Source organism: Manis javanica, chromosome 8, assembly GCF_040802235.1.
Source record: "Manis javanica isolate MJ-LG chromosome 8, MJ_LKY, whole genome shotgun sequence".
In the NCBI taxonomy this organism is placed as follows: domain Eukaryota; kingdom Metazoa; phylum Chordata; class Mammalia; order Pholidota; family Manidae; genus Manis; species Manis javanica.
This window is the reverse complement of record NC_133163.1, coordinates 8525702-8553124: the sequence shown is the minus strand read 5'-3', so window position 1 is coordinate 8553124 and position 27423 is coordinate 8525702. Positions and strand designations below refer to the sequence as shown.

Below are 27423 nucleotides of genomic sequence, written 5' to 3'. Positions count from 1 at the left end.
TATGTTAATGATTTTCCCAATATTACCTTTTTCCACCCCTCTACACACCTAAACCCTATTAACTTTTTAAAAGCCAAGTCATCTCATGTTCACTAAAGTCTAATTAAACAATCCCAATCTGAGCAGTTAGAGCAGTTATTTAACACAGTAAAAAACAACTGAGTATTAGAGAGTATTTACACAGATTGAAGTTGTTTCTCACATCGTTTTTCAATTGTTCTAAGTACTAGCATCAGTCTGGTTTAGTGACAATTTGTTTTACTAAACTACAAGCTACCAGAAAACATTAAGATTTGTCTCCACTTAAGCTGTCTCCCCACCTCAACACTTGGGCCAGTGTTATTCATCCACTAGACAGTCAATAAACACAAGCTGACTAATAAATATCCACCAAAACTCAGACTTGTCTTTTCTTTAATAAGTTACTTACTGAAGAATGTATAAGAACACAATGCAAGCCGCCACTGCACAACCGGTGCCACCCCGGAGAAGTCCTGGTCTGTCTTACCGTTAGGCGGTGGCTTCGCAGATGATGTGGCTCGCTGCATGTCAGCCTCCTCCATGGCATCGCTCATCAAATCTCGTAAAATTTGTTGATCTGCTTCAGGAAGTACTGGACCTCGTGAGGATGATCGACTGCCAGAATCTACCTATAGCCCAAAAACCTAATTAAAAATAACTGAAAATGCTCTAGGAAGCAAACTGCTTAACATGATTTTGTCCTAGAAATATAGTACATTTTACAAAAACACCAGAAAAAGGAATATATTCATTTTTCCATATTCGTCCCAGCAACTGTTACATTTTTATCATCACCCCAACAACTATCACCAAATAGAAATGCATGTGTCATTGCCTGCCTCAAAGTCAGCACAATAAACTGGGATCTCGAAGAGGTGACAGATTAGAAGAAAAGGGAGGTGACAAAGCTGCAGTAAAACTGGGGGGAGTGAGGAGAGAGCTCTCTCTGAAGACTCTGAGCTGCTCAAATCTGACAGCTGCAATGATTTTCCCACCTTTAAGACAAAGCCACTGTAGGTCAGAGCCTCATTTCTTGGAATAAATGGACCACTAAGTAAGATGCATACCCAAGAGGGGAAATCTACTAAATGCGATTCCTGGGGTGCTGTTCCAGCTCTGATGCTTAACCGCTACGGATAAGTGAACTGTGGATTCACTCAATCCAGACCATGCCTTTTAAATAAGACCGTAACTCTAAAATGGAAATAGACAATTTGAAAAGGACAATTTAAAATACCTTTTAATAACTAGAGACTATTTTTAAAAGGAGAATAACCAGTAGAGAGGTGTGTCATAAATCACATTATCAGTGAGAATACAGCAGAAACAAGGAGTCAGAACACAATGAAAGTGCAATAGTGAAAACACAATGAAGTGTAAGGTCATCCTGAATGAAAGACAACGCAGGCCACTCAGACCCTTCCCAGAAGCTGCACAACCTATGGGGACTGAGAATTCTGCCCACAGAAGCAGCCATGGAAAAGGATGAAAACACACTGAAAAAATAAACACTAACCACACCACTGGACAGTGCTCAATCTGGACATATGAGAGGGCAGGGAGGACACTTGGGGGTAACAAAAAGCATTGAACCAGGACTCAAACTATCTAGGTTTTATTGTGGTTTCTGCTACTAATTAGAGTAAACTGGCTAAATTCTCTGGGTTTTAACTAATTCATCTGTAAAACAGAGATGATAATCTTTAACCATTCTACTTAAGTGGGTTAAAGGAGATCACATATGAGAAAGCACACTGCAAACTGGGTAGTATTACAGGTAACAAATATGGAAGATAATATTATATAAATGAATCTTCTGGTAACAATACTAACACCTGCCATCTATCTTCTCATAGCATTTTTATAAACAATTTGCACATAACAAGCTCTGACATGATAAATGTTTTCTTTCTTCCCAGAGGACAGACGAAAATTACTTAAGTCTGGAAAAAAGCATTATGTTGGTTGAGAAGATCAATGTTCTAAAACAAAGAATATCAAACAGTAGAATGTTTTCCAAAAATGCCCATGGAATCACCTTTCAGACCCCATCACTCTAGAAGTAAGGAACACATAAATTTTTCAAAGTTTCTTCTACCGCATGACGTCAATTATGCAGGCCTCACTGACATAAACATGTCTCTCATGTGGCTGGAATGGGGCAGGGGATGAGCTGGTTCTAATGAGTAATGTGCTGGCTATACCTTCATCTTTCTTTGAGAGGCTCCTGGCTTCATCTCTGCCTCATTAGCTGCATTTAGGTCCCCATAGCTTGCAATGTACTGAATGAGATTCATTAATGCAGCACAAGAATCCGAGCACGTTCTGATGTGGACAATGTCACTGGAACAGTGTAACTCAAAGCGTGGTTCAGTCTGGACAGGACACAGGAAAGAAAAGATGAAAATGTTTTCCAAACGTTTTTATAAACAATTTGCACATAACAAGCTCTGACATGAAACAAGAAGTTTCTTCTTTTTGCATAGATTTACATTAAATATGATCATTTGTCTTGCCACAGAAATATGTATTTATAGTAATTCAATCTTAAGTTTTAAATATTTTACCTATTTTTGACCAAAATTAGGTAAGGGGAAAAATAATTTTACAGTAAATTCAATACTGTTTTAGTTTCTCCTATAAAAATAGAACTTAAATAAAAATGTCCATTTCTTTTAATAACTTACCTGCTCTCCATCAGAATCAGTTTTCACTGCAGTTATGGTTAATTCCAAAAGCCCCATATCCATCACACGAACATAATCTAAAATTTTTAAAAGTAATTAACAAAAGACATGAGTATAGCTCTCAAAAATGCTATATTAACCAACAACACCTAATAAAGCTAGCATCTCTTTAAAATTCATGGCATGTAGTGCTTCAGATATTTATAATGCAAAAGAAATATAATTTCATTCTACAAACACCCTACAATTCACTTTGGTTAGAAATAAATTTGTCTTATCTTAAATAAATAAAGTATATATAGTCTGATGCACTTAACTGATGTTATAAGGGAATTACAACTTCCAACTGATATATAAGGAAAGCCTTAGTTCACCAGCATTATTCCAGAGTTAAAATGCTTTAAAACACTCACACACAAAAAAATGAAGAGCATTCATCTATCCAGATTTTGTTCCTTAACTCTTACCTCTATTCAAGTTTACAGTGACAGTGTTACACTTGTCAGATAGATGTAAAGCAGCTTCATCCAAGATTATTCTGAGGGGAAAAAAAGATAAAAACAACATCTAAAACACTAATCTCAAATATATGCCACATGATCACTATATACTTAGCTGTATCATTCTTTCACGTTACCAAAGTCACATGCAGTTTCTAATATGTCATCTAACATTCCTTTAAATGTTAAATTTAAAATTCACTGTTTATGAGTGCTAGAACTATTTAAATGATATAAAGAATGAGATTAAGTCATCTACTCAAATTAATTACAAATTTTCAGTAATTTCTTTAAAAATAAATGCTTAAATTCACAAGGTTTATTTTAAATCATGAAAATAAAGTATATCAGATATTATGGAAAGTTTCTCTGTAAGTTTTAAAAGGTAAATTAACAATCTCGAGAGTTAATTTCCTCCCTAAAAATGAAAAACAGTAATGAATAGAAGATATGGGATGAATCATCTGAGAAAGAAAACTTCAAGACTTGGGAAAACATGGCTATAAGTAAAAGAATGCTGATTTTAAAAGGATTGAGACTTCAATCAGAGTATTTAGATGCCTATCAGTTAGTATGTTTTGAACAGCTGCAGTTAGTATATAATAAAGTTTACACAGGCACCTGAGAGTAGATGATGATTTATCCAGGGCAACACTACTTGAAACGCTGAATGTTTCAACAGTAAGAAGAGATCGGATTGGCAAATAAAGAGGCCTAATACCAAAAGAAACAACAGAACATCAGCCTGCCGCAACAACAGAAACTACTTTTTTTTTTTTTTTGAGAGCGGATCTCTCATATTTATTGATCAAATGGTTGTTAACAATAATAAAATTCTGTATATGGGGGTCAATGCTCAATGCACAATCATTAATCCATCTCAAGCCTAATTCTCGTCAGTCTCCAATCTTCTGAAGCATAACGAACAAGTTCTTACATGGTGAACGAATTCTTACATAGTGAATAAGTTCTTACATGGTGAACAGTACAAGGGCAGTCATCACAGAAACTTTCGGTTTTGATCACACATTATGAACTATAAACAATCAGGTCAAATATAAATATTCGTTTGATTTTTATACTTGATTTATATGTGGATCCCACATTTCTCCCTTTATTATTATTATTTTTTTTATTTTTAATAAAATGCTGAAGTGGTAGGTAGATGCAAGATAAAGGTAGAAAACATAGTTTATTGTAAGAGAGCAATTGTAGATGATCAGGTGTGTGCCTGTAGACTATGTGCTAATCCAAGCTAGACAAGGGCAATAAAACATCCACAGATGCAGAAGATTTCTCTCAAAACAGGGGGGGGGGTGAGGTTCTAAGCCTCACCTCTGTTGATCCCCAATTTCTCACCTGATGGCCCCCCTGCGACTGTGCCTGTCTTAGGTTGTTCCTCCCTTGAGGAATCTTACCCGTCTCTGGCTAACCAGTCATCTTCCGGGGCCATACAGGGAAATGTAAAGTTGGTAAGTGAGAGAGAAGCCATATTGTTTGAAAAGGTTAGCTTTTTACTTCTTTGCAGATTTATGCCCTGTGGCTTCTATGCCCAGCACTTCTCTCGAGGTATCTTTACCACCTGGAAGAATTATGATACTCGGTAAATTCGATATGAGGCACGAATTCTATTTAAGGGTTGTAATTAGGAACAGAAACTACTTTTAAAGAGCATTTTGAACTTTAACTCTATTGAATAGAGTATTTTTTTAAAACTTACTACATATTTTAAATAATAAAACTTTTGTTCCATTTGTAAACTAACCTATAATCAAGTGCACAGCTCCAAAGATGAACATGAAAAGTTGTAAATGAAGTTGGAGGATTATATCCCAGAACAGGTTCATCAGCAATATTCAAGAAGTATAAAATCTATAATCACAAAAATATAAAATGCCCTGCTTTAGAAGAAAAAAAGGTTTTGATATGATATCCTTAATACCAACGTAAAATAAAATGTCACAGAAAAAGCAACCATTTACTGGAAAATCATAATGCTAAAACAAAAAGCAACCATTATTTTAAAGGAATTCATTTCAGAAAGTATTTGCAAAACTAGAATTTTCAATGAAGAAGCCCATCCAACAACTGCATTACCACCAAAATCTTTGAAAAGTCCTCCTATGAAACTAACAAAGTATGTATAATATATATATATTCATATTATTTTGCTTGGAATAATTCTTTAAAAAACAAATTTTGCTAAAAACTGCTTAAGACTCTCCATCTGGTTCTCTATACAATCCTTTGGTGGGAGAAGTTCTCCTAGATTTGTAACTAGCTCAGTCTGAAAACAAGTCCCTTTCACCATCATCTATTCACCTAAATTTCTATTTAAATGAGGTTAGAAATTGGACAGAACTATAGTGCACTAGTTTTCATTCTCACAGAAAGAAAAGTTAACTTCTTACCCAAAGTTTCCTCTGAAAAGTAACTAACTATGTTTCATTAACCAATTACAGTTATTAAACTGGAAAGTAATTACAGAAATCCTTATAAATACCTCAAAGCATGTTACTGGCCTAGGGAATAATTCTGAAACTATAGCATTAAAACAATATATGGTTATAAGTGAAGGTCAATACATCACTTATTGTTCCTCTAGACCAGGCACTCTGCAGGTCCTGGGAAAGAATCCCTTCCCTTTAATGACATAAAGGATAATTCTGTCTTTAAGATGTTTAGGGACCAAACTTGAAGGTAAAAAATTGTATTCTGGGGTGGTGATAACATTCTATTTTCTAAACTCAGAAGCATTAATAAGAGTGTTTACTTCATAATAATTCAACAAGCACTGAACATTTATGACTCATGAACTTTTCAGTATGTGTATTATATGTCAATATAAAGTAAAAATAAATCAACACATACATAACAGCTCTCTTACCTGCTCATGCCAGCTAAGCCCAGAAGGAAGCATTCTGTGCTGGAGAGTGGCTCCTTTCAGTCCTACAGCAATGAGAAATTCCTGTACAGAACAACACAAAGAATTACATTTATTGCTTACATAATAACCTCTAATTCAAAACTTGAAGAGTTTTTCTAAGAAAATAAATGTGTTGCCCTTTATGCAATCATTTTTAGCTAGTAATCAAATCAATAGCAAGTATTTAATGGTATAAAAGTACAATACACAAACCTTTGTATTGGACTCTGATTTATCAGATGATATTTTGACTGCAACAGAGAGCATATTCAAAGTGTCTCCACCAATACCATCTGAAGCAGCTCTATTGAGGCCATCTTCTTCAGAGGAATAGATAGTAGGTTCCAACCAATGTGGGCGGGTTGAATTGGGCAGTCGTGTTTCTGTAGGAAGAATCACTCCATCCACTATGCCTACATCCACAATGAGATGAAAATTTAACAAAATGATACTTAAAATTAGTTCATGGGCTTCTATAACTGAAAACAAGAATCTATGTACTTCCACTGAATGTAATATAATCCTGGAGGCAAAATGACCAAGAATCAGTTAGATATTAATAAGCTATACTTCTTTGCTAACGTTGGTATGACTGACAGTATCCAACTTATAAAAAATTAAAATTTGAAATGCTAGGAAAAGTAAGTTTAAATAGGAAAATCTGATAAATATTAAGACTATACAAGTATGTCATTTCTATTCCAAGGTAATACAGAGAATGTGCTCAAAGAATGGTATTGTGTATTTGTTACCAAAAGGAAATACCACTTCAGAAAGTATAAAGAATGTTAAGTCCCATCAACTGATGAACGGATATTAAGATATGGTGTGGTATAGTCATAAAACGGAGTATTCGGCAATAAAAAGGAATGAAATACCAAGACACCTGAATGAACCTTGAAAACATCATGGTAATGAAAGATGCCAGTCACAAAAGACCATACATTGCATTATTCTATTTACATGAACATCCAGAATACACAAATCCAGAGACAGAGGGTTGATCAATTGTTGCCTAGCAGTAGGTGGGATGGGAGGGTTGTGGGGGTTATTGCTAAAGGGCACAATTTCTTTTGGGGGAGATGAAAATGTTCAAATTGACTGCGATGATGGTTATACAACTCTGTGAAATACTAAAAATTGCTGAAATGTATAGTTTAAATGGGTAAATTGTTTGGTATGTGAATTATATCTCAATAAGTTGTTACTAAAAAAGAACACAAAGTCAACTTCTAATTTACAGTTAATATTACTTTGCCCCAGAAACCTCAGAACTTTGCCTCAGAACACCCCACAGAAAATAATTTCTAATATCATAGTTCTGTGCTCCTTTATTAAACAAAATTTAAACATGCCTAAACAGAAGTGAACAAAACCACATATTCAACCCTCATCCTACCTCTGTGGCAGAGACTGAGGCTGCTGGCGTGAAGGCAGATGTAGTGCTTGTCATCGAAACCTTCGTATTTTGTCACACAAAATAACGAACCACTATTGAACTCTAACCAGAATTCACCATGCTTGTTTTCCAATAGCTCTCCGTTATCTTGCTAATAAAAAGATCAGAAAAACATTTAAGTCTTTATTTAAATACAGAAAAGTAAAAATGACCCATAGGAGGCACCTTCTTGATTCAGCTTAGGAGAATCTTCCAGTTGCAGCAAAGTGGTATGACTCATGAGCCATTAAGCATGGTTCTATGAAAACTGCGTAATTAAACACTCTGTGGGGCCTCTTCTGCCAAATGAATCCCTGAACTTCACACTCCTCTATAATAGGCAAGTTACTAGCTGTCACCTCAGGAGCAGAACCAGCACACGTTTTCCAAAACAGTCCAGATAACATCTGTGTTGTGATCTGCAATGGAAGCTAAATTTCCCAAGTGGCTATCATCACGGCATGCTCCAGAAAACTCATCCTCACCAGGCCCTGAAACCACCGCAAACTACCTCAGCTACTGGATGTGTGCTGGTAGCACAGTTAGAACTGTAAGCAAGTACACTTGAAAAAACGCTTTTTGATTTGTAAATCCTTACCTTTACATCTGTAAACACTGCCACCAATCCATGATTAATACACAGAAGAACTGAGAGAAGACTCTGTGAGTTCTTGTTCTGAGAGTCTAGCTTCTTCTTCCTCCGGGAACGATAGTTAGGGTCAACAGCCGAAAAGTACTGCAAGGTGTCCTCCTCAGACCCACTTTCCTCGTCTATAAGAAATAAGGGCTGCAATTACATGTCCTGACAGCTTGTTAAAATAAGACAGCAACTTACACATTATCACAGGAGTATACTTTACAACTTGTTTATTTTTTTACAAAAAATCTGACCTGGCAATAAAAGTATACTTTTTATGTTTTCCTCTTTACTGCTGAAATTTAGATAATGTATACCACTGACAATAATAGGAATGCAGAAAGATAATTACCACTGACAATAATAGGAATGCAGAAATACTGTAAATTACCAACATACTGTAAATAGTTACAAATGGAAAACATCAAAGAAACATTTTTAAATATATCAGTTGAAAAGGCCACTTCGTTTATTGATAAACCAGGCATTTTAATTCAGAACAAATTTAAAATATATTACCATAGTGAACTGTAGACTTAAATGGACTAAAACTATCCTTGTTGAAGGTATTAATCAGCTGACTGGCTACTGAAAGCCCAATACCATATGAAATATTTTCAAAAGTCTCCACTGGTGAAGGAGCTGTTGGTTCCCACAGCAGCAAGTCATTAAAGATCCTATAAAGGCAAAAGTTGTAAGTACATAACTCCTGGTTCAACCAAAGGCAAAGCAAAAAATATCCACTTAAGAGGTCATATGAATTATGATTTTTCTAAATGGTGAAGTAGAAATTAGATCCTATGAGAGAGTTTTTTTAAAAATATCAATTATGTTCTTTCAATGGGAAAATAACTGATACAACTATACTGCGGGACAGTGAGAAAGGAATCTGTACAATTAGATACCTGCCTAGTTTTACCCAGGTTACATGCATCAAATTACACACATCTCAATGCACTGTAAAGGAGGAAGTGAATGAAAACTAAAAACCCGTGAAGAACAAACAGGCAGGCCACTCACCTTTCTGCGAGTACTCTGTAAACTATAACAGATCCTGCACTGCCCCACTTGGCCCTCCTTTCAGTCCTACGGGGCAGCCAAGGGAGAATCATTATCACTTCACACTTGAAAACTGCCTCATAAAGGTTAAGTGGCCTGCCCAAGGTCACACAGCTAATGAGTAGAACTGGGACTAGAGCCCAGATCATGTCCAGCTCCCGGTTCAGTTTTCTTCCATTACTCACGTCCTCTAGGGAGACCTAGTTTTTCTTTCTTCAACAGAAAGCACAGCTTCATTGGGAAGTTTATATGAGATGAAGAATTCATATGGAACAGGGAATAAGGAAAGGAAACCCTTCTAGTTGAAAAGCCAATTCAATACTAGTGATAATGGGGTGACAGGTGTCAAGCTAGGCTACTACCACATCTTTTTCAAACTAATATTTTTCATAGAAATATTTGTTCCTATTCAAATGCCCTCTGCCTTTTCCACCATCCCACCACCTCAGCCTTCACCCATGCTCTAGTTTCATGAAAACTCAAGACTTTATCAGGTCCTCTTATGAAGCCTTTTGTTAGATCTGGGCCCATAGTGCATCCCTCACAGGTAGAATTCAATCACAGCACCTGTTAACACTCCACTGTATTTTCTTGTTTCCCCTTCTTAGACTGTAGTCCCTCAGAGAGGACTTGTGTGTTAGTCATCTTTATATGTGTCAGGCACAGTGGTTGTCATACAGCAAGCACTGAAGGTTTAATGATTAAAGGACTAGTAGCTCTGGTCCCAGTTCTACTCATTAGCTGTGTGACCTTAGGCAGGCCACTTACCCTTTATGACTCACATGGAAGGAATGCCAAAAGCAGACTCTTCGTAAAGCCTACTGTGAATACCAATCAAGGTGCCAAGTGATGGTGTGGCCCTGACCTCTTCCTGAGAGAAGCCGCTTGTCTAGGAACTTCCCAGGGCAATTCCTGAGCTCTGAAGTCTAGAAAGTATAAATCAGGACTGAGTACTGTGACTATCAGCAAATTGTAATCCCCACCCAAAGGTCTCCTTTTAGAAACATCGCTAGGTGAAGAATGCCAGGGATACAGGGCAGAAATACATCTCATCTCAGACACACCGACAGCTAGGCCCCAAAACTGTGTGGTCCTTATGTGGCTCACAGCTTCTTGAGCATATTACTCACAGGACAAAGAAACAAAGAGTCTAAAACCAGATCTTAATCTAAATGCCTACATAAATATTAAAGATATAAAATGAAGAATTTTCTCAGGAAATGCTTTCTTTACCTTATTTCCTACAACCATTCTCTTATCTTCACAAGATAAAGAAAAACTATTAAATAAAACCTGGAGTTCATGGTATGTGATCTGTAAAAGTTTCATTTGATTTTACTGTGTTTTCCTTATTTACATTTTGGTCTAAACTTAGTGTTGGTATCACTAATACTATAAAACACTGATGTTTCTAATATCAAGAAGGAAAACACTTAAAGTATTTAAGGACACATTAAAGTATTTAAGGACACTATGACTATGAGCCTGAAAGACAGATGCTCAACAAGCTTTTAATTTAATAGACCAATTAGAATTCTTGTTTATATTCTAAAGAACTTTTGACATAGAAAAAATTTTCCTATACCTGAGACTAAGAAGAGCCAACTGACCAAGGCACTAAAGGAATAATTCAATATTTTAAATATATAAAGTAAAATGCAGAGTTGCTATAACACCTGCTCAGAAAGATATTTTAAAAATTATATATACATATGTATATATATGCATATATATATGTATATATGTGTGTATATATGTATATATATATATATAAGGGAATTCTTGAGACATTTAGTAAAATTTGACTAGTCTAAGGATTAGATGAAAATGTAAAATATTAATTTTTTCATTTGACAGCTGAATCAAGGTAAAGTAGAATATCCTTGTTTGTGGGGAAATAAACACTCAAATGCTCAAGGCTGAAGGGGCATTGGTCAGCACTTATTCTCACATAGCTCAGGGAAAAAAGCTCTGTGCTGCACTTGCAACTTTTTTGTAAGTTTGAGAATGTTTGAAAACTTTAAAAATATTAATTTGAAAATAAAATATATGCACACAAAGCTAAATAAAGAGCAAAGGATTCACACCCTGAGAACTTAAGATATGATTTACCTAATGCACAGGAATGAGGGAGCAAGCAGTTCAGTATTTACATAATTCTAGGGGCCTGAGGAACACAGAAACAGGCCAAGACAGAACAAAAACTCTCTTAGGAAGCCCCATTTAACCAACTCCCCAGATGAAGACACTCTCTAGTCCCCTGACTTAAGCAACCACCCACCCCACCTGCCACACTGACCAGCGTTCCCACACGCTAACTGCAGCTGCTGACACAACACTCCCTCACACACCTGAAAGCTTCTGCTTCTAGCAGAAAAACTCTCTGTTCTGTATGTTCACCGAGCGTTAATTGTGTTTGGCCTCAAATCTGCTCATCCCATATGTATTTGTTAACATAAGTATATTTTATTAGTGTGCTGATGGCTTTTAAATATACAGACAAAGGTGGGAAAATTTTAAGAAACACAGGATTTGCACTAGGATTGCTTTGAAACTATTTTTTCACACACTTTAAAGAAAATGAAACTGAAAATTGCAGACAAAGCCCTTGGGGGCATATATTATGCAAAAATTCCAACCAGTGGCTGGCTCATATTCAAAGGCCATCCTATACTTAAGAAAAAAGGTGTAAGTGAACATATATTTATAAACTGAATGTTTACTATATGTATTTCTGTCCTCATGTCCCAATTTAACCAACAGCCACCTGCTCAATCAATGCAGAAAGAGGAAGAAATGGGCTAAGCCCCTCTGCCCTCTGGACTAGCCCTTGAACTATTGTTCCATTTTGCTCACCTGTACCTCACATATCTATTAGCTCTTGATAGACGCTTCTCAACTATAAAATAAGAAGCGTAGTCCAGAAATCAGTGGTTTCCAAACTGTATATCATGTGTAACCTTAACAGTTAAAAGTTTGTGAAAACCCTCTAATGTGAATTTATAAATTCTATGCTTTTATTTATAAATTATGTAATTATAAAATATAAAGACAAAAATTTTAAATGATTTTTTTAAAAGTTAAGTAGAAATATTAACATTTTCTTCCTATACCTCAATGGACAGTCCTGTGAATCTCATCTTTAAGACAACTAAACTAAGTAGATCTTAGTTTTCTGATTCTAAGGCCAACAGTTCTGGACACTGGTAGTCAATAAGGAAATCCAGAGCATACTTACTATTGAACAGATAAGGAATAAAGGCCAAGGATATTTGATACCAAGTAAATCTATTAACAGATACAACAGTTTCAAGTTTCTGAAGATTAGGAGAATAACTTGCTTATATGGGAGAAGCTAGCAATGATAGACAATTAAGGACATCTTTTCTAGAAACCCACAAGACAGTCTTTCAGGCCTGCCCCAGAAGAGATTCCTTCAATGGGCAGAATGATAACAACAGCAGCTGATTACTGAGTGCCTCCTACAGGCACTGTTCTCAGAACTCTCTAAGTGTTACATCATTTAACGCTCCAAACAGCGCTTTCAGGCAGGTTCGAGTATCATCTTTACTTTAGAGATGATGAAACTGAGCTTATGGAGACTATGGAAAGTGTCCAGTCTTCAGAGTCTAGGACCTTCCAACTCTAGAATGCCATTTATTTCAACATGTTTGCTTGGTATATAAGTCACAGGTTATTTAATAAATTAAATTTTTATACACAAGTTTATATGTTAGAGTTTATAATCCTAACAAGATGCTTTCTTGAATTCTGAGAATGGATGCTACTTGTACAAAGATCTAGGATCCTGATTCTTCCCCACTATCTGCTGGCCCCTCTGTACAAGTATCTCCAACTGTTTTCATGTCACGGCAAACACAGAGGAAGGAGACGCTTGCTCAAGCACCCTGTCATAAGGTCAAGTGAGGGCCAGCCAACGTGATGGCAGGGGGAATAAATGCCTCGCACACAAGCAAGCCACTTGCTAGACACACTGTTAGGAACTCTGCTATGACAGCCCACCGTAATGGTAATAATTCTATAATCAACACCATACAAAGTACACATGAGACAGAAGATAATATTACAGAAAGGAAAGAATAGGGGGAAGAAGGAAACCAGGGAGGTGAGGAGGCAGAAAAATCTGATCCCCAAAGATCCAACTAAATGTATATAAACTCACCTATTATAAAGCTTCTCATAAAAGCTTTTATTAGGTAGTGTTACATGAATTTTGGGTAAGGTAAGTTCCAGCACATAGTGAGAATTGCTGATTGCTTTATCCTGAAACTCTGTCATTTCTACAGGGTCTCCTGGCATCACCATCTAAAATATAATAGTTTAGTACAAAAAAAAGACATCAAATAACCATTTTATGTTTAAAATAGTAGTAGCATCTTCTTGCCCTCTTTGTATGACTTAGGATGTGAGCAAATAAATAAGCATGTAAATTCTAACTCCTAATCAAGAAAAAGAGATATTCAATCTTGGAGCTAAAAACCTAGCAGAAACAGCATACAAAGCATTTTTTGGAAGACAAAGAAAACCACTGCTATATGACAGAGAATAATCCCTTTGTCGCTCGCTCACACTTCTATTTTACCTGTTCATTCTCAAACATCACTCTACGAGAAGAAAAGGGCGACGGGGCTGGCCTCCGCAGATCGCAGACATCTTTCAGGGAATGAGCGCCTCCTTCCTCCTCTTCCTGACAGGGGCCATCGCTCTCTTCTTCCTCAGCGGCTATTCTCTCCAAAATAGAATGCATGGCTGGTGGATTTATTTTCAGCACAATTCTGATAGCAAAGACAATTTTAGAAATCAAGATCTAAGCGTCACCCGCAAAACTTTAACTTTAATGCAAATACAAAGACCACTGATTAAATCACTGGTGCTAAGATTCAGCTTCTCTCCAAAGTTATTATGTCTAATGTAACCCACTTCTGCACACATTGTAGACTTAATAGTGTGGAATTGATGAAACAAATAAAAGGCATTACCACTTTATACTTGGCTAAGTGAAAATCTGACTTTTTGAAGACAAAAAAGTAATTTTTAAATTTCATTAACAGCCAGCAAATTTTTCCTAAAAAATCTATTTATTATCATTAAACCAAATCCTTTCACATGCAGTTTGTTCTGCTATTATGAACAACTTAAGAAACTTTGTATCATATAAATTGGTCCAATGGAGAAAGGAGAATAAGTAGGGAATAGTTTCAAAACTGCAACAACAAAGTAATCTTTTCCTTCAAGAATTCCAGTAACAAAAGGCTCGTGCTGTCGTTTTACATTGACAAACCCAGACCACGAGGAGCCTACAGCCTCTGATGGCAGGAGCTCTTGCTCCAGAGTAACGCTATTCCCTTCCTCATCTCCATCACGTCACCAGCGTAGGCTTGGGTGCCTCCTTTTTATCACGTTGCCCCCATCATGAGGGAGCACAGCACCCTCAAACAGAACAGCTGTGTTTCATGTGTAACAGTTACAAACTATCACACTGTTTGCTAATTTATAGGTACCCTCATGTAAATTGTGATTCTAAATTATCTAATTGAAGTAGAACCATTTCTTATGATGGAAACTCATGCTCTGAATGCTATCAGGCATGTATGATTAAGCCTGTCCTAAACACCTGAGAGGCCCGGATCCATAGGCGACAAGGGTGTAAAGGAAGGCAGGCAGAAAAAGAGCAAAAAAAAGACCACCTCAATTTTTAGAGACTTCAAATACTTAGTTTTCAATACAATAAAGGATCATTATTTCCAGTAAATTAAGTTCTTTTAAATATAACCTAAATATAATCCAGGCTCACTCTCCAGCTAATTTAACTTATGGAATGATATCTCCTAAGAAATCCTGAAGCAGTGGTTCTCTGCATCCACCTTCACATTGGAATCACCTGGTATAATTTTTAAACTATACTGATTGATGTCCAGTCTCTATCCCAGAAATCTCAGGGTGAGGTCCAAGAATCAGTATCTTATAAAAACTCCCTAGATTTGGAAAACACTGCCCTAAAGCAATCATTGACTATAAAATTCATTTGACAGCTAACCAAATGATCCCATATGATATCTCTTGTATTGTAGCCTTGAATTATTTTTTAAATGGTTAATGGTTTTTTGAGCCTCTAATTAGACTAGGTAACATGAGATCAGAAAACATATTTTATACTTCCATCTCTTATAATATCTAACAGATACCTTTCATAGGATAGTGCTCAACATATATTTTTTATTTAATTTGGGTTCTCTCATCAAGGCTGTATTTTTTTAGCTTAAACTTAGAAGCCAAAACGTCTGTTTAAAAGGACTATAGAAATTTACCTTTGGAAGGAAAATCTCATTAAATGTATGTATCATATACATTTGCTTACTCACCGTGGCCAGTCAAAATCATCTGATGATGTTGTATCTCCATCCCCTCCACCAGACACATGGAAAAACTTAATAGATGGTTCTCCTTTATCTTCCTGAAATGACCCTAATAAAACAAGACTAAGTAAAGTTCATTTCTTCTCAAGTGCTAAAAGACAAAGTTTTCTCTTTAGAGGACCAGAAATCCTCTAAATCAGAGACATAATGCAACATTAAGTTCGACAGTATTATTCACTTATTCCCGTTTCATATGTACACATAGGAATAAATGAATAATGCTGTAGAACAGGATAAGCCCTATAATAGAAAAAGAGATAAACTCAAATTATTAAGTTTAACATGTAAGATACACAGTTATGACACAGGAGATCAGCAGTTAGCACTTACTGAGTGCCACTTACTGATTATTCCTTATAAAAGTTTATGTAGTGCATCTAGAAACACAGAGATAATAATTATATTTCTTTAATGTCTATTTTGTACCAAGCACTGAAAGAATTACCTCTATTCACAATAACCCTATAAAAGTTTTTTCAAACTTTTTTTTACAAGGAATGACTTCCCTCTAGAATAATGACTTTCTTACTACTGGAGATAAGGAAAGATCAGAGAAACCCTAAAGGTGCTTTCACAAGTCATAATCACTGTATCTCTGAAGATGTGTGAAACTCAGATAAGCAAGGGGGGAAGAGGGTGTGGTGGCAGAGGAGGGCTGTTTAGGAACCGCAGGATAAAATGTCAGGACTTTCCAGAGCTCTTCACAGACTTGGTTCCCTGTATAAGTCTATATATTCTCTTTCTCAGAAGACGAAAGCAAAGTGGCACAGAAAAACTTAAAACAGGATTTACAAAGAAAAGTTCTTGGAGAATAGTATGATGACTCAAAGCTCAAACTTTAGTATCAGACTTGGGTCTGAATCTTGACTCTGCCATTTCTTATGCAGGACCTGGGAAGGTACCTTTTCTTAAGTCTACATTTCTCATTTATAAATGATAAAAATAACTGGAAATAATAAGCCTAACATAACAATGATGATGAAAGGAAACAAGGTATAAAAGAGTGCTTAGCTACAGCACCTAACATAGAGAGGCACTCAGTAAATTCTGGCTATCACATTAGCCCTACAATTAAGTGGTCGGTGGTAGTAAAAGCAGAGGCGAAAGCAACCCTTTCCCCTGGAGAAAAGAAGCATCAACAAAGCGAATAAGTCATCATGCTTCGTAACTTTTTTTAAGCTGACTTCTACTACATATTTGTATTCAATACTGGGAAAAAAGTCACTCTCGATTTCTACCCTAATGGGCTGTCATATGCTTTACATGATGTATGTTTCAGTAGCAGCTGTTTGTGTCTAGTCTGGCTCTTTTAAAGGCATGTTCAATCTTACCAACTAGTTCTCTAAAGGTAAGTTCCAATTTAATTTGTTCTGGGGTTGATCCTCCTATAAATTCAGTCTTAAATTCTAGATCTGAAAATGCTAAATGAAGGATTTCCTTCTGAAGTGACTTCTTAAACCATGGTCCTCTTTCTTGATCTGATCGAAGATCAGGTATTGGAAAGCGAACAGAAAGGTTTAATGCTGGTGTGGCAACTTGCACTGACATCCGACAATTTGCAGGATTATGTGAATCATCTAGAAATACTTCAGTGAAAGCCTTGTGCTAGAACACAACAACAAAAATATGCCAAAATGTTAAATTAACAAACATAAGTGATATTAGTATTTAACATTACAATGTATATATAATCACTACTTTCTCATTCAGGATAATGTACTAAAATACAATTCAAATTATCGTGTTAACTTTGCGTAATGAAATTGCATAATGCAACAGTTATTGACAGTCAGAACTACTGTCTAAAGTTAAACCTTCACATATAAAATCAAAATAAAAACTGAATCAAAGTGAAGACAGTTGCTATACATCTATATCTTACTATAGACTAAGAAAGAATAATGTGTAAATTAGCTTGATCAAAAATTCAAAAAAAAAATTCAGTACCGTTAAAATTAATATAGTATACCCACCATTCAATTTGAAGGATTCATCTACCAATCTTCTACTTTAAAGTCTCAATGTGAAATCAGATGAATTATGCCAAATGCAAAGGCTCATCCCTGACTCATCCTTGTATTTGCAGGACTAAGGCCAGAGGCTGGCATAGCATAGGTTCTAAATTAATATAAAATGACTAAATGACTCACTTCGAGCTCCCATCCAACCCAAGGTTATGATCCCATCAAATCGCTTTTAGAAACCAAAACACATATGCACCATTTACTCACAGCCATGTTACAATAAAAGGGTCAAAGAACCTGCCCTTCAGATAAAATCTATTTCTATTTTCTCTAAAATGTATTGAAACTTACAGAGCTTTAGTCCAGAGTACACTGTAGGTGATAACACTCTTCGATTTCATGAGTCAGTCTCTAACATCCTAGATTAGACAGTTTCCTGCTTAGACTTGGATTTTTAATAAACCTATTCTTCCTCTGCCTTATTTGACTAACCTTCACTCTCAGCAAAACTGACCCAAGAGTTTAAACCATCATCCCAATACATCTATGGCTAACAGCAAATATAGACACTAACTCCATAGAACTTAAAATAACTAGCAATTGGTGACAATAAAAAACAAAGAATACTGATTTAATGTGAATACCCACCACTCATTAAGGGACAAGCAAGTGAGTAGAAAAATCTCTCCCCTTTTCTTTTAAACAAAGTTGTCTCTCTCTGTTCCTGTCCTACAGCCCCCAAATGAAGGCCCAAAATTCCTAACAGATTTCTGGCAAATCTGATTTATTTCCATTGCTTAGAAAAAGCATCAGATACCAGATCTAAGTAAAAGTGATATAATATAATGCTCAATAACACAATACTGTAAGTTACATTCTCAATTTCAAAAGTATACCCTGTATTATATGGGCTACATTTTATAGGTAGATCAAGTAATTCATTAAATATGTGATAAACTTTGTGCAGATATAACGTTTATAAAACCCAGATAAACACTGAAACAGATAGAACTAATTCTACTACTCTCACATGACCAATGCTGCCAACTGGTATATTTCTATCCATTATTTTTGTACACACACCAATTTTATTTATATAGTTGCAATAAAAGGTTACATGGAATAACAGATTCTACTTTTTCAATTAATACTTCTTGAGCCTTCTTCATATTGTTGCATCACCTTTAAAACCATCATTGAAAATGGCTGTATGAAATTTCAGTGTATTGGCATAATGTATTTAGCTAGCTACTATCTAGACAGAAAAGACATGTCAATTTTTTTTATTATTATAAATAATGTTTTAATAACATATGCTATGTATTAAGAATGTAAGCTCAGAAATGATCCAACAGGCTTATTTGCTAGCTATAATTTTGATATTTGTACCTTTTGAATACTTACCAGACTAATATGTTTATTATATGAAGTATACATGTGAGATGCCATCATCTCCACCGTAGTAAGTTTTTGTGGTTGAAGCAAGGAATTTAACCTGTCCACAATACTGATATCCAGCTCACAAAATACTGGATTTAACTTAATTTGCAATTCTGCTTTCTGAGGAACAGAACTAAGTCTTGCTTGACTACCCTTTAAAAAAAAAAAAACATTATTCTGATCACTAACAACACCAGAAAATTAAGTGAAGACCTTACAATTATGACAAAATATATATCAAATGAAAATGTATAGGTAGTAATCTCACAAAAAGATTTCTTACCTGGGGTCCTTTAGTCTCAGAATGCTTGTAATGAAGCTGAAGACATACAGGAGGATGGGAATCAGTTTGTTCTTTAGAATGGAACATTAAAAGCTTGTAAACAAAAATGAAGATAAATTAAAAGTAAGATATTAAGCTCTAATTAATCATACGAATTAACAGACATGCTAATATAATAGTGGGATGCGCCTTTTGAAGTCAAGAGAGCTGGCTTTAAGTTTATTTTTGTCACTTACTAGCAATGTGAATCTTAGGCAGTTTATTTAGTTGCTGAGATATTTACTATCTCATCTGCAAATGTAGGTGAGAATTCAAGTAAGTTAATGCCTAAGGAAATGCTTTGAAAATAAAATAAAAATACATAAGGGCAAAATAACAGCAATAAATATTATCTTGAGATCTTTGAAAAGTTTCACTAGGACATGTTTTTATGATTATGATTAATAATAAATGAACAAAAGACATTTCACTTCTCTTGAACAGTGCTTTCATACAGTAGGAATTCAGTATTTGTCAAATAACAGAATTCTTCCAAAATTAAGAGTGCTTGGAAAATTAGTGAAATGAAACAACTTCCCATAACCTGTCTGCTACTCTAAAACAAGTCAATTCTAAATGAAAAACTCTAACAGACTCTAATAATGGCCTTGAATGCCATACTTAAACATCTGTTTCAACAAAACACAAATGCACACACACACAGCCACGCAAATATGCCTTCCTATACTCTAAGTATGACATTCTTGTACTGTAAGAAATCATTGCTCATACAACTCCTAAAAATCAAGACAGATTTAAAGAATAATGCTAAAGAAAAAGATACCTAGAATTTACCTCTGTATAATGAGGAGGAAAAGAATGAAAATCAGTCGGAAACAGGCACTCCAAAAGTTCCATTTGCCCAATGGACATATCAGTACTAAAATACCGGGAAGCTGATCTTTGTCTTTGTTCATAGGATACTTTGATGCCAGTACCTATAAATCTATTATAAAAAAATGCAGCATTTAAGAGTATTCATATACTTCTAGATTAAATAATGTATCAAAGAATAGTACACAAATGTTAACAGAGTATAACAATTACCCACCTATTCTGACAAGTTCAAGTTGTTAATAACAACTAATACCAAAGGCATTAACCAGAAAGATTACTTCAAATTGCCCATTCTCTGACATAAGATACAGAAATCAGTTCTGTTGAAAGGAAATTTCACTCAGGATATATTTATTTCCCAACACTGCCCTTCCTTCTTCCACATTTTAAAATTTACACTGCAGTGGACAAAATCTTTCAAATCTGTAAAATATATGTAACAGCTCCTTAAACTTATCTAGAAGCATCATGAAATAGTTTTAAAACTTTAGTCAGTGGAGCTCAAATGAAGGTCTACCTTTAGTTTTCATTGCTTTTGTTATATTTCCTATTGGCAGATATTTGAAACCTTGTCAAAAATGGGAAGAAAAAATACTTTCAAAGTTTGATTGTAAATATTATGGTCTTAAATTATAAAGTTTTTTTTGCTAGGTATTGAAACAACTTTACATATTAATTTTAATACGTCAAAAAGTTAAAAATAAAAGGCTAAATTATTTTCTATAAATATTAATATAGGTGTCTAAACCACTGTATAGAATAACATGACTAGACAATTTATAGGTCACTTTTATGTTAAAATAAATAGTATTTGCATATTAACAATACATTGACAAATTTAATTATACCCTCATCTATTAAGATTCAACCATGAAAAGATCATTGGCTATTTGGACAGCTTTCACTTTTTATGCAGATGTTGAAAACGTAGTGTCCAAGCTCAGGATCAGCCCTAGTGTCATTTCCCGCCCCATGGCCAGTGGCATATGGATCACCTCCAAGTCCTTCCTCATTAATTGATTCTATTTTTTCCACCTACTGCTATCTCTGGTAAGCCAGTGAAAACAAGAACTATTTTTATGATTTTAATGTCAGTGGGGATAATGGTAAAATGTGGTCAGAGAAATCTGGTAAGAGCAGGGCAAGGAGCTAAATATAGAATATACCAGATTATCTTGATCTTATATTTGAATTGTTTGATATGCCAAATAACCTGAATGAGAGATTATATGGTAAACATCTTTGCAGCATTGTTAAGAAAACCTCATTCATTCCACTCATTCACAAATAAGATGTAAATTACAAAAACAAATGGAGATAGGTAGGTAGATGGACACAGAAGTCCACACTTGGTTCTTTTTCAAGGATCATTAATAAGTATGGGAGAGTTTACCTAAGGTGATCATGTGAGCAAGCTTCGGCAAATACTGCTCGGAAAGACTTAAAGTCATCTGTTGAAAATCTTGCTGGATCAATCTTTTCTATACAAGCAAAGAAAGCTATGGCCATAGGTGTCAATGGATTAAGGTTCAATGACGTTTCAGGCGGAGATAAAGGATCAACATGAAGCACAGAAATGGAAAAAGTTCCCACCGCCAGTCTAAAAATAAGTTCAGGCCTGGATTCATCCAATGAAACAGATCTGGATGGGAGAGCTGAAATACAGGTGTTAAAATCATACACATAAAATTTAACACTTATAAACAATTCATTCTATCAAAATGATAAAACATGTACTCATGTACTATTTTAAGAAAAGGTTATCACACAACAGTTTGAATGATACAAAACGGGCAAGATAAACTATTAGCTTTCTGCATTTTATATCCAGGATCCTTGATACTTCAAAAGGAAATATATGAACAAGCTTTTGCATTAATAAAACTGTATTGGAAAGCCAGAGATTAACCAGAAGTTATTCACCAAATTTTCCTTTAAGCCTTGTGTCTATGTCAATTAAATTTTACTGAAAAGAAACCTGAGATTCTCTTTCAAGGAAAGTATAAGTAGCGAAACAAAAACCAGATGGTTGTTTGAGACTCCTAAGCAGCAATAATAAAACTTACAGTGTACTTTTTACTAAAAATATTTAGATATTTAAATATGCAAAGAATACAATGAATGAGCAACTATTCTAAAACACTCCACAGTGAATTGTCCATCAATGCTTCATATTCTTTTTAAACTTTATTAAAAGGCCTAGAACAAAAAGAAATTTTATGAAGCAGAAGCAGCAGAATGTATTTTTTAAAAAGAAATTTTTCTTATTTTTACAATTTGTTTAAATTCCAGTGGAAACTATCAACAACTGTCTTACACTGCTCACCAGTCTTTTGTAAAGGTGCCGGGTGAACTAGGCTGGATGGCAATGCTGACCCTCTCACTGGCTGTTCTTTATGCTGATCAAGGAAATCTCCCCATGCTGGCTGGAGCTATAAAGGAATTTTTTTAAAGTGCATGAATAAAGTCATGGATTTTAAAAGCAACTTTTCAAGAACAGAACAAAGATAATACTTTACCACAGTCGTACTTAACGGAGATCCTGCTGGGGTGTATGTACTAGTTAAAGACAACTCAAGGTCCATGTGCGGAGGGTCACCAAGGGGTGGGAGAGAAGAGACACTATGGGACATGTCCATATCAGCCATGGAGAAGAAAACTTCTTCTTCTGGAGAGAATTAAGCTTTGTCAGTAGTATTATAACTCCAGCAATTCAGGTTTTTAAAGTAAGGTAATTTACATTAATATAACTTCCTTCCTTCAGATTATCTGAAATACAGTGATGCCCTAAAATTTATATTACTTCCAACAAGGTCACTGATTTGGGTTCAAGTTATAAACAGCGTTAACAAAAGCTCACCTGAATGTAGGTTAATACAAGGTTACACTATCCTACTGGTGAAATTTTTTTCAATATATGATGTGCAGTATTACATGGTATATTTTTAAATGTCATATGACAATTTAGGAGTTAAAATTCAGACTTTAAAAGTTTATAAGTATCTTTCAATCTCTGGTTTCATATGAATAAAGCTACTTTTTCTTAAAGCTGAATATGTTATTTAGAATTCTATTTACATTTCACTTATTCTTTCTGGAGACTGTTTTACCCTTATGCAAATGAGGTCTGTTATGGCCTAAATTTCTTAGTACACTTTATATTTTTTATGTAGTTTGATATTCCATGCTTAATGATTATCATTTATGGTATTAGTACTTATACATTATGAAACACCTGTAAATGCCAAGTAAACTGGGTAAAGATTACTTTTATATATAACTGATAGATTAATAGAGAAAGGTTCCTATTTAAAAGAATCGACTGTAAATCGTTATGGAAGCACATAAGAATTTGACAAAATGTGAATAATTACCTGCAATTTATCTTTTGTATAAATCTACATTTTTGTAAATTAACTTCCCTTAAAATAAATCATGATTTACAAAACAAAACTACACAATCAAAGGAAGTTTCTTAGCACACACATGCCAGCACAGGGCTGTAATACTATATAGTGAGGTCGACTTATGAATTTAAGAATTTCTTACAGCATAGATCTTTTGTTCCTTCATTACTAAATTCTATTTCATAGCAGCCAAAGTTTTAGTTTATTTTATGATGATAACACATGATTCTGGTGTTAACTTTTTGAGTTGCTTACCACGGCTAGAAGGTGTACGAGCCGTTTCTGTCTCATAAAAGCTTTGCTCTGAAGATACACCCACAGTAAGGGAATCTTTTCTCAAATAATACCGGTTTAATTCCATCTGAATTCGATATTCGTCTTCCTGCTGCATGGGTCGATTTTTTCTATCTTTATTAGCTAACCCTATTTTGCTAGAATTTTCTAAAAGTATACAAAAGGAAAGAAAAACAGTAATTAAACTTGGAGTCAATTCATCACTTCTCCCTCAAAACCCACTTATCCAATACTAACAGCAACTCAATACCACAGACAGAACAAGCCCACCTCTATTTAACATTAATCAGAGATCTAAGCAATAGATTTAAGCAGCTCGCTAGGAATCACAAAATCTTACCTTTGATAGTAAAGTCACTAAAAGTATTTTTAAATGTGTACTATTTACTGTGTTCAAGAATAGTACTTTCTCAGTTGTAGGAAGTACTATTCCCAACCAATGCATTAGTCAATTTTGAAAAAGAATGTGTGACACAAATGATCTGAATGCCAGTTTGTGCCACAGTAGCACACTTTGAAAGATCCCATCAAATTTAACTATTTAAGATTCTTATTTACAATACATATTTAATTTCACACATTCCTCTATAATAACAGGATTTCCTATATGCATATTGTATATTTTAACTAAGAAGTTTTACATAATTAAAAATAACAACACAGTTATACTTGCCTGGTCCGGCAATTGCTGCTAACATGTCCAAAAGTAAGTGCACCTGCCTTGGCGACAGGAATAGATGAATAGAGTCTATCTGTCCATCAATATCCAACTTCGGGGAAAAAAAAATTCCAGATGAATATAACTTCATCACCACAACTCTCAGGTGAGATGGATAATGATTATTTAGCCTCCTAAGACTCTCTCTACTTATTCTCAGTCTAAATGAAAAGACCTAAAGGCCACCAAACTCATCCTAAGAGGGAAAATCCTCCTGAGAAATTCTATGTTCGCAAGTCCAATGTCATACTTTTCGTCTCTTTAAGTTTTCTGAGTACTTAAGGGATTTGAGGAGGCTTTAAGACACAGTCTCCAAGAAAGAATATTAAGATAGCAGTAGTACAGTATTCACTCCCACCATGATTTCAAAAGACCCAAATCATAATCTTAAAGCTTGATTCAAACGAAATCAAGTTGGCTGTCTTTAGTTTGCTCATGGGTAACACTCCTTAACAGAGCAAGTAAGGGCATTCTCTGCCAACAGCGTGCCCCTCTACGTGCTCACTGCGTCTCACAAAGCCCGCTCTCCACTGGGCACGGAGTGTAAGACACAGCAGAAATGCCAATGGTAAAGAGCGCTCATGTGGACTTCCCTTCTCTTTTCCAACTCCATCCATTTTTCCCATCCCACTCGCATCCTGATTCCTGGGGAGTATATTCTGACAAAAGCAATTACTTCATTTTCTATATCACATTCTAAAATGCTGAATACACCTGCTTTACTTTTCATTCACTCCCTCTTGTTCTAATACTAATTATTATCACACTACTTGGCCATTTTTAAATGATCCAATTAATAAAACATGTTTATATTTGGAAAATATCTTCCCAGGAGAAAAATTTCTTCCTATGCTAAAAACAAAAGATAAAATACACTACACAGTCACTATAAGACATGTCCATGATCTAAGAATATAATACATTCTCCAATAATAATTATCTCTTTTTTTTGTTACTATTGGGGCACTATGTTAACTGCTTTTACTGTATTTCCTCTCATTCTTTTCCTGCTTTACAGATGAGGAAACAGGCTCACAAAGATTAAGTGACTTCCACAAAGCCACCTAACAGATCCAGAGCCAGGATTTTAACTTCGGCTGACCCGATGGAGAGCCCTCACTTCTCCCATGGCATGCACGCTCTCTCGTCTGCCCACAGAGGACTTGTTTTATGGGCCTCCTTACTGACTGCTGACATCACAAGCCATGATTCAGCAAGGAGTTGAGGCTGGGGAAAATAGGAAAATCTATTTCTGGTTATATACCAAATTTTTTAATTGTTTTTTAACTTCTTAGTATTGAAAAATAACTTATGACCTTTCCTAGAATGAACAACCAAGAGTTTCATTTCTAATTTTCATAGAAATATCATTAGCATGTTCTGAGTTTGGCATACATAGAAAAAAGTGTATATTGCTTTCTTCTGAAAATATAAAAGATGAAATGTAAAAACTAAACAAATTTCAAACTCAGTGTAACACAGTAATTGAAACACAATGTCTGTGAATTCAACATAGGCAGGCCCCTATTCTTGCATACAATGCATTCCTAAAACCATGCTAAAACTGAATATGTGAAACAGCGGACTTAAGTACTTTTTGAGATGGGTACTAGTTCAGAGAACTAAAAAACACATGAAATATTCCATAACATTTTGAACCCAAAGTTGAAAAATTTACATCTAATGAATACAGGAAAGAACGGAAGACTGTCGCTTGAAGCACTCCCAACCAATGCCATCTCTGTCCATACAGCATTAAGTGTATGCAATTTATGCTTCTCAATGCTACTATCCAGAACTTTTATTTTCCTATTTAGCACTCATTTTCATTAAGTAAGAGAAAACATACTCAAACACTCCAATTGTTACACAAAAATTACCACATACACCAGGACAGTAGTATCTCCAAATATCAAACCCTGGCAGGCAACAATGCCACCATGCACTAGTTCCATACGTTCACCTGTCACCTAATATACACAGATGTCCAGAAGTAACACCTAAAAGGCATTCATACAAATCAATATATAATGTGCAAAAGTTTGGGTATGCACAAAGATCAAACATACAAATGTTGAAGACTATAATTTATCAAAACACTACTATAAAAGTTATTGCTGTGATTCTTCCTTAGAGATGTAGCAAACCCAGAGGCATGGGTGTACTAGTTTCCCAAGGATGTTCCCACCGAAGGGATTCCCCACAGTGTTTACACATACCTAGGGCTTTCTGCTCCATTAACCATCCCATCACGTTATTTTATGAAGAGCATTAAGACCTGGTGAGAGGATTCCATGCCATCTGAAGTGGAGCAGTGGACCAAGAGGAGGGGGGTAATCGGTAAGAACCCCCCTCCAACTCTAGTCAGCCATTCCGATCCAGGAAAGGACTCCTGGGAACCTTTAATCCTCTGAAAACCTTTTTATGCACATTCACATGCACTCAGTGGCTCCTTCCTCTCTGTTCCCACAGCAATTTCTATACCCTTATTATATCTTTCATTAAGGTAAAGACTGTATTCCACTCATCTCCGCATCTGTCCCAAGAACTTGCACAAGGCCTGGCATACAGTAGTCACTTGAACATGTATTAGTTAGATCAGTGAATAAAAGACAATGAATAAATCCTGCTATCTTAATTTAAACTACATTTTTATAGAGATTATATAGAAAATCGATTTTCAAAGTCTGAAAATAACACTTGACAAATACGTCTTTAACTGACTAAATAAATGCC

General features: G+C 35.2%; 1 protein-coding gene across 1 annotated transcript in view; it reads right to left on the bottom strand.

The window, feature by feature from the left end:
* ATG2B (autophagy related 2B) overlaps window positions 1-27423 on the bottom strand; it is a 77235-nt gene that overhangs the window by 32459 nt on the left and 17353 nt on the right. Inside the window, exons 7-29 of the mRNA XM_073241889.1 lie at window positions 24643-24739; window positions 23931-24116; window positions 22788-22936; window positions 22595-22700; window positions 21662-21923; window positions 20227-20377; window positions 19393-19485; window positions 19074-19262; window positions 17037-17310; window positions 15652-15754; window positions 13872-14064; window positions 13452-13594; window positions 8729-8886; window positions 8171-8343; window positions 7534-7684; window positions 6348-6547; window positions 6096-6176; window positions 4974-5080; window positions 3830-3922; window positions 3176-3246; window positions 2709-2785; window positions 2226-2396; window positions 509-650 (exon numbers count right to left, since the gene is read on the bottom strand). Coding sequence (XP_073097990.1) covers window positions 509-650; window positions 2226-2396; window positions 2709-2785; window positions 3176-3246; window positions 3830-3922; window positions 4974-5080; window positions 6096-6176; window positions 6348-6547; window positions 7534-7684; window positions 8171-8343; window positions 8729-8886; window positions 13452-13594; window positions 13872-14064; window positions 15652-15754; window positions 17037-17310; window positions 19074-19262; window positions 19393-19485; window positions 20227-20377; window positions 21662-21923; window positions 22595-22700; window positions 22788-22936; window positions 23931-24116; window positions 24643-24739 — 3370 coding nt within the window. The remainder of the gene's footprint in view (window positions 1-508; window positions 651-2225; window positions 2397-2708; window positions 2786-3175; window positions 3247-3829; window positions 3923-4973; window positions 5081-6095; window positions 6177-6347; window positions 6548-7533; window positions 7685-8170; window positions 8344-8728; window positions 8887-13451; window positions 13595-13871; window positions 14065-15651; window positions 15755-17036; window positions 17311-19073; window positions 19263-19392; window positions 19486-20226; window positions 20378-21661; window positions 21924-22594; window positions 22701-22787; window positions 22937-23930; window positions 24117-24642; window positions 24740-27423) is intronic.